The sequence below is a fragment of the Nannobrachium achirus genome (assembly GCF_963921795.1).
Source record: "Nannobrachium achirus genome assembly, chromosome: 23".
Taxonomy (NCBI): Eukaryota; Metazoa; Chordata; class Actinopteri; order Myctophiformes; family Myctophidae; genus Nannobrachium; species Nannobrachium achirus.
The window spans coordinates 33204290-33212504 of record NC_137830.1 but is presented as its reverse complement, the minus strand read 5'-3'; the positions used below and the strand labels follow the sequence as shown (position 1 = coordinate 33212504).

The following is an 8215-nucleotide window of genomic DNA, read 5'->3' as shown; positions in this document are numbered from 1 at the left end:
AGGGGGGGAGGGAAGTGAGGGAGAGCAAAGAGGGTGTTGTTTGTGGGTGCTTGTGGGTGTCAGGAGGGTTGGTTCCGTTTGGTCGCTGTGGGAGTCGGGACGTCCGGTGGTGCAGCTCTGGTCCGTGCCCCTCCGCGCCCTGGCTCAGTAAAGCCGCTTCTCGTAACTGTCGACATGGGAAGGGGGCGGAGATAAAAACCTTGAGATTCAGCATCGTCGAATACTAATCGGGAGATAAGCGACCGTCAGGTCACTTCATGTACCGCTTTGAGTGATTTTAGGGGACAGATCCATGTTGATGACATGACTCTAGACATACTGTGTACCGCTTTGCGTGATTTTAGGGCAAAATCTGTAGGAGCAGTGTCCAAAAATGTGTTTTGCAAGAATCTGCCTCATGGTGGCGCTAGAAGAAGGCCATGTGAGAAATTGAGGGGTGGAGGTTGTGGTTTGGCAGCCAAGGAGTGTGTGTGCAAAGTTTGGCATGGATAGGGGCAACGGTGGCGGAGATATGAGTAGGGGAAAAGTGTGACGTGACTTGAAGTGACGTGACTGACAGACATACAGCATCCCCATTTACAAACCTGTCCGACCCGAGAAGCGACTTATTTTCTATCAATTACACACCCCATGAAGCTTTGAATTCAAGGAGACTCCTACTGGAGTAGGAATCTCCTGCCGGTCATCAAATGATTGGCTTAGGAATGCGTCAAAAAACTAACAAATCTCTATGAATTCAAGGCTTCAGGGGTGTGTAATTGATAGAAGTAAGTCATTTTTGGAGTAGACTACTCCTTTAACTATTACTTTCTCCAACTCAACTACTTGTTGTCGTTGAGTTGAAAAATACGCAGAAGAATAAATACATGGTATCATAGTGTCCCTGAATTTGCCAATCTGGTAACATAGCTATACTTGGATGGGCCGGGTCTTACTGCAAAAACAACATATTTTCAACACAAAAATAGAATGTGAACCACTTTTTATTTTTATTTTTTGCATTTTTCAGTTGAAGATGTGTCATTTTTGCCGCACAACATGGCCATTTGACAAAAGTATATACAATAAATTCATCTTAACTCATTGAGTGCCAGCGCCCTCTAGGGGCCATAGAATGCCAGCGCATCTCTCATAGGCGAGCGCTTTAGCTTCCAGGACCTCACCTTCCAGGACCTCACGTGCTCATGTTCATGCACGTCATGGAAATGTCCCGGATGATAATGCTAACAGAATGGCTATTCCCATTTTGTCATCTAAAAGATCATTTTTGGGCGATTTCGCCGTAAATAAACCTCGCGCCGCTTCCCTAAAGACACAATCCAGAGATATAAGCCTTCAAAGATGTGGTCTTTCATTGGATTAGGCGGAGATTGGCGATTTCGTTCGCAAATAACGTCCGGCCGGGACGTTGCTAGCTTTCGGCTAGTAGCTAGAAAAATCAGGCCAGGCTTCAGAAGGCCTCTTATCATTTTATTCCATTTCATTAAATATCCCGGACTAGTTCGGGATAGGCACCCTGGAATACGTCGCGCCGCCTACAATGAACATTGGGTGAACATTAGGGGGGGTCTAAACTTTATTTTAAACCATTTTCAATGGAATAAATCGTCGGAGCATCTAGCGTCTCTCGTTGGTGAGCGCTGGGCGAGCCGGGACCACCCACGTTGCTCCAAGCAGCTCGGGGTAAGTAAAATAGCAAATAAAAAATTGTTTTTGATCCCGAATATTCCGAACTAGTTCGGGATAGGCACTGTATGAGTTAAGCGCCATTAGGGAATGTAAGGGTTAAAGAGGCTGGGTTTGAGCACTTAAAGCAGAAATGGAGAATGGGACAGCAAGGGGATAAAAATCACAGCTTAGATCAGGGGTCTTCAACAGGGGGTCCGGGACCCCTAGGGGGTACTCAGAGTTACTACAGGGGGTCCTCCAAATCTTCCAATCCTTTTTATATTAACAACTTTAACCCTAGTGTCCATATTCTGAGAACTGTAGCCAAAAATAGCAGATCTACAAGCTCACAACGCCTCGTTGTGAGCTTGTAGATCGGCTATTTTTGGCAAAGAGGTTTGGTGTATAGGGGAAAAAGAGTAGACCAAGTACAGAGCGAAAGGCCAAGTTTATTAGGTAATGACGGCTCAAGTGGTTAAAAATTCACAAATTGACATGAATCCAAAATACACTGATGATCGTGCTGTCAAATGATGAAACTACGGTATATGGAATCTATGAACAAGTTGTGGGTGTCCCTGCTTCGTCTCTCTCTCAACTAAGGGGTCCCTGGCCTGAAAACGTTGAAGACCCCTGGCTTAGATTATAAATACATATTAGAGATGTGTGCAGCGACTCATTTCACAGAGTAGAAGTTTAAATGACGATTTCCAAACAGAACACATTTAAATCTACAGGGCCAAAAAGTATATAAAAGATTTGTTTCAAATGCTTAATATAGTATTCAAATGTTATTTTAAATGCAGCAGAAAGTACATTGTGAGCCAATGCATTATGCTCCAAGGTTATCCTATAAATCGAAATCTGCAGCTGGTTGACTCAGCAAAATTAGTTCATTCAGAAAACTACCAAAACCTATTCTTTCAGAAAACTATCGATAACTACCAGACCTTTCAAAAGACCCTCACTGACGTCACTATAACCCGTGCTCCATTTTGCTCAGTGCCACAACGGGCGACGCACGCTCTCATCAGACTACATTCCCACGTATACGTAACTCAATACCAGGGAGGTCAAAAAACTGAGGAGGAGGGTAAAGTTTAAACCTTCACAAAGTTTACAGTTTATGCATGGTACTTACATGGGACATATGCATATCTATGACGAGAGAGAGAAAGAAACAAGGACATTCTTTTTTTATGCTTGGTGATGTCACTGCCAGAAAGTTGTGCTCTATGCCAGGGGTCTTCAACAGGAGGTCCGGGACCCCTAGGGGGTCCTCAGAGTTACTACAAGGGGTCCTTCAAATTTTTGTGTGATAGAAACCTTGTTTCTCTTTTATATCAACCACTTGAACTAGTGTCCATATTCTGAGAACTTTAGCCAAAAATAGCAGATCTACTAGCTCACAACGCCCGTTGTGAGCTTGTAAAAGCGGTAAAGCTCGGCAAAGCGGTATGGTGTAGAGGGGAAAAAAAGAGCACACCAAGTACAGAGTGAAAGGTCAAGTTTATAAAGTATTGATGGTTCAAGAGGTTACAGATCTGATAACACAAAATGACATGAATCCAAAATACACTGATGATTGTATTGTGTTGACAACCGATGAATCTATATGGAATCTGGGGGTCCCTGCTTCATCTCTCTCAGCTAGGGGTCCTTGGCCTGAAAACGTTGAAGACCCCTGCTCTATGCTAAAACTACTACTTAACTCTTTTACTGCTAAACGAACGCTCGTTTTTTTGTTTGTTTGTTTTTTTGCGTGTCCCGGCCGCCACAGCCTGTCTGAGCTAGCCTCGCAACAGCCAGACTCTCCCAGGGGAGAGTCTGGGAGTCCTCCGTAGACAATGCATTACGCAATGACGTAGTTACTATACTTTGACTGACAGGTCTAGTCAGGAGTCATCAGCGCATCAAAACATCGTCGGGAGAACATCAAATCTACGTCTTTTCCAGATAGAAATTCCAAAGGTGCAAACTGTTGTTCGTTTTTAAGTTATGAGATGCCGTAGATTTCAGATAAAACTTTGCTTAATGCAGCTTTTATTTGCGATTTGTGAACTCGCATCGGACATGGGGTCCGCCATGTTTGTTGTCAAAATGCGAGAGCTGTAGCAGCCGCTCGACCAATCAGGAGCGGTGTGAGGCGGGTTCGCTCGAAATGCAGCCTTTTGATTGGAAATTGAGAACCTATTTCTCATAAAGAGACTCGATGGGAGGAGTACCAGACCGAGAAAGGAAGCACATTGGTGATGACGTAACTCGGAATGGCTTGCGAGGCTATGTCTGAGCAGCTGAGGGGTGGAACGGGTGTGTACAGTAGCAGCAGCTCCCGTAACGCTCGTCTGTTATCTTCAGGGCACATAAACAGTAATGGCGGCGGGATCACTTCTTTGCTGGTTTTCTCAGCCTGGATCTACTTTCTCTATTTCTATGTCTGAAAACTCACGCAAACCGAGGGGGAGGAGCAGCCTCTCGCTCTCTAATGGATGCGCCCACACTGTTGTGGTTTTTGTCACTGCTCCGTGAGAGAGCCGTTTTACACAAGACCGCGATAGGAAATAATGGATGGCCATTTTTCTATAAATTCACAAAGGTAAGCTACTTTGATGACCATGAGCAGAATGTAAACAACCTAAAACATGTAAACATGGTGGCAAAAGAGTTAAGCTCACAAACATGTTGTGAGCTTGTAGATCTGCTATTTTCCGTTGTGCAACACCAAGCATACCATGCGTATACGTTCAGCACATACTGTATAGAGGCCACGGCAATTTGAGAGTTTCGCCCACAACGACATGCCCAAAATAGGGAGACCAGGGCTAAGTCAGCGTGGTTGTGTTCATCTACGTGAGAGTCTGTGTACGGTGCGGTATGCGATACTTACGAGTGCAGGCCGTGAACGCCTCCTTCCACCTGTGCAGACGTGGTCCTCTTCTCAAACTTCAACTCTCCAGAATACATCATGGCACTGAGAAACGTACAGGAGACAAATGATGCTCAGTTTACCGCCGCAAACTCATCAACATTGTAGTCAACACGACAAGGGAGAGGAGTGCATAGTTGGTTGCATGGGTGAACCTTTTTTTGTAATGAGAGCGAGTGATTTAAAATGTCACATTTGGACAAGCAATCTATAACAGTTTGTAATTGTACTTGTTTAACAAGGAATGGACTCTGAATAATCCTGTGGACTTCCTTCCTTTCCTGCACAGTTACAATGTACTTTTACCCTTTATATATTGTGCAAATCAACTTAACTAAATGATATATCAGGCAGTACAACAACAAAAAGTGTGACAAAATAATGTGCTGCTGCGACCAACTGAGAAAGCAGGCAAGTGACAAGCTTATCTGGAGCCCTGTTCGGGCTGAATGCGTTTTGGCATTTTCAGCGCCCTCCAGTAGACAGAGTGCAGACATAATATTGAAACGCATTACACAGACAGGACAAGAGGCCTCATTAGAACAGTGGAAACGCTACTCACCGGAGCACAGAGAGGCTCTTGGCTCCAATGTCCTGGCAGCCATGTTGGATACCGGCTATCAGGTAGGGAATAAACTTGTGGATGGACCCCTTGTCCTGGACGGAGCCGGACACTCCCTGGGCGACCTTCACCTTGTCACCCTCACTGTGGACGAACATCCAAAATTTACAAAATGTAGCAATAAAACACCCGTTTTCAGGACTGGTTGTTAGACGTCAGAGCTCTGGTAGGGCAACTACGCGAGCTTCCGCGGGATTGTTCTATTCCCATGTGCAAGAACTCATTTGGACAGTCTGTCTTCTCAGTAAAGAATTCTTTTGGACGGTCTGTCCCCTCAGTAAAGACCTCATTTGCCTTCTCAGGGGTGCGAAACGTTGTAACTCTTTGCCTACGATTTGATTGGCCATAGTACCGATCAGCACTACTAGTTTTTCAGACTGAACATCTAGTTTAGTGTTTTATACGTTTTGAAATGTTAACTTTAATTCTATTTCATACCTTCTAACCGCCAGAGGGCGGTGTATGAACACCGTGGATATACATCACGCGCATGCGCTGAGGTCGAATTCTAATAACAACATAGTCACTCGTGACCCCGTGTGCACGTACACTGCCTACATAGGCATGACATGCACAAGGAACATCCTCTTTCATCTTTTCGCCTCAAGGCGCAGGTCGATGTGGAGCTCTGTGCTTGGAGTCTCGCAAACCTTCATGGTGGCCCATCATATTGGCTCACCGTGGGTGGGAGCTGCGGTATTCGCCCTCCTAGAGACTGCGCAGAGCCTAGAAGTCACCCCGCTTATATCATGGTTCGTTTGGGAACCATGGTTACCATGCAGCGTCGCGCGGGTGCGTGCTAATGTTTACTGCTAGCGATAGCTTGGCATGGAGGACGGTTTTCGTCCCACAGCTGAGCGCTATCGTTGGCCAGGCATGGCTGCGGGAGTGGATCATTGGTAAGTATTGACTGGTTTCTAACCAGTGTAGCCCTTTGTTGTGTAGCCAACTGCTAATACTAGTGTCGAGAGCGCTCGATAGAGCTAGAATGGTACGCTGTATATTGGTTTGGGGACCCACGTGAATAGCACGGTCTGCCGTTCACTATAGCGACGATAGCGGTCTTCGCTACACAGCTATTAGTTGAACCCTGCATGGCAGCAGTGTGTTTGTGAGTGTTTTGGTTGCCATTAGGCAGCGACGATAGCGGTCTTCGCTACACTGCTGTTGGCTGAACCAGCGTGGGTCTGCGGCTAGCGTTAGCAGAGAGCGGTGTTCGCTCCAAAAGACTAATGTTGGCCGTTGTCTACAGCATTGCACGGGTTGCTTGCATTTGAGTGCGGTGTATGCCCCGCCGCTATTACTGGCTGTATCGTGGTTGGATACAGCATTGCACGTGCTGCTTGCTGGGGGCCTATATCGTTTGAGAACGGGGTAAGCTACGTAAGCTAACGTTGGCCGCTGTGTGGTGAATTGAATACTGAATACAGTATCGCACTGTCTGCCGTTCGCTGTAGCGCCCGCTATAGCTGCAATTATTAAACACTGTATGGCTGGATAGTGTAATGTTGGTAAGCATCTACTGCATAGTACAGTGGTCTATCAGTCTGGCATTCTATGTATGGGTTAAGAGAAGGTCTCAATGGAAGTGAGCCGCAAGGCTTTCCTGCGTTTCCTTTAGTTGACCGTGTATCAGTGAACTCTAGGAGCGGTCTTTGCTCCACAGTTATTATCGTTGTACCTACCGTAGTCGGTCATCTGTACGTGACATCCTTGCCATGATATGCCATCTATTACTTGCCTTGTATAGTACATTACTTAACAGTAAGTGGGTGTTAACCTAATAGTTTTGCTAAAACTATTCACTCAGTGGTGCTCTAGCTCCCTGTCGGCATTGGCTTAAATATATGGTTCCCTTGACAACAAGGTGTCAAGATGTGCTGGCTGGTGTCTTTCAGAAAGCCCTCGGGACTTCTGAAAAGCATTGGACCGAACGGGAGTTCGGAATTTTGCACGTCGGAAAACACAACTCACCGAACATTTCGGTCATAGTATGGAGAGGCCTTTAGTTGGCCGCTGCAGAGCTTGTCCAGTGCTTGGTAGCAGGTTGCGTTTAGAACACAACAATGCATATAACACACAACGATGTTGCATTGTGTGCTGCTTTGGTGTCTCCCAGAAGGCGTTTTTCTGCCTCAAACGGGACGGCAGCCACAGAGCTTGACCAGTGTTTGATAGCAGTTTGCATTTAACACACAGCAATGTTGCGCTGTGTGCTGTTTGGTGTCTCTCAGAAGGCTTTTTCCACCTCATGAGGCAGCCACGGGTCAAACTGGTCGATAATGGATGAGCCCTTCTCTCCAAATATGGTCTGCTAAGAGTGGTGCACTTAAATGCAGGCATATCACCAGAAATGTGGCACTGGGTCGCCTGTCGTTATTGGACGGCATACTGTGTGTAGTGTGTACCTATTGCTGCTTGCACTCAGGGTTATGTTCAAGACAGCGTACACTACCAGATGGGTTTGTGCCTACATGGCCCAACTTAGCTGTGTGTCAAAACACAGGTGAAATTGTAAACGCTGCTCAGTACTGACTTACTAGCAGGCTTTGCACCCTATACAGGCATATGCAATGCGGTCTGTACATGGGGCATCACAGCTGGAGGGTATAACGCTGTGTATATGGGCCTTGATGCTGATGCCAAGGTTACTGTGAGTAGCCGGCTGGCGAGCGTCTTAGCTAGAGTGTGGTTCACTCTGCTGCTTTCCAGATGATACCATTCTGGGCATGACTGCAAACTGCCATTATGTTACAAGCGTGTCTCTCCTACCCATCGCTTGGTTAACATACTGTGGGTACTCAACAACGTGGCTTCAGTGGTCGGTAGCTTGGCTCTGCACTGAGAGTGTATTGCACTCTACTACATTTGCCAATGGATTATGGCAACAATTGACCGCTATCCCAGGTTGAGGCTGCTCCTCTGATGTACATGTTCTGGCTGTGTATTGTGAGCTTCGGCATGGGGGCCAGTCCCGAACCCACCCACTGGGGGCCTTG

At 46.3% G+C, this 8215-nt stretch overlaps 1 protein-coding gene across 2 annotated transcripts in view; it reads right to left on the bottom strand.

Moving 5' to 3' along the window:
* Window positions 1-8215, bottom strand: part of impdh1b (IMP (inosine 5'-monophosphate) dehydrogenase 1b) — a 56353-nt gene continuing 48138 nt past the window's right edge. For both annotated transcript variants that reach the window (XM_080754062.1, XM_080754063.1), the window contains 3 exons: window positions 5157-5300; window positions 4556-4639; window positions 1-166 (listed from right to left, as the gene is read on the bottom strand). In XM_080754062.1, coding sequence (XP_080610188.1) covers window positions 145-166; window positions 4556-4639; window positions 5157-5300 — 250 coding nt within the window. In that variant the 3' untranslated portion in view covers window positions 1-144. The remainder of the gene's footprint in view (window positions 167-4555; window positions 4640-5156; window positions 5301-8215) is intronic.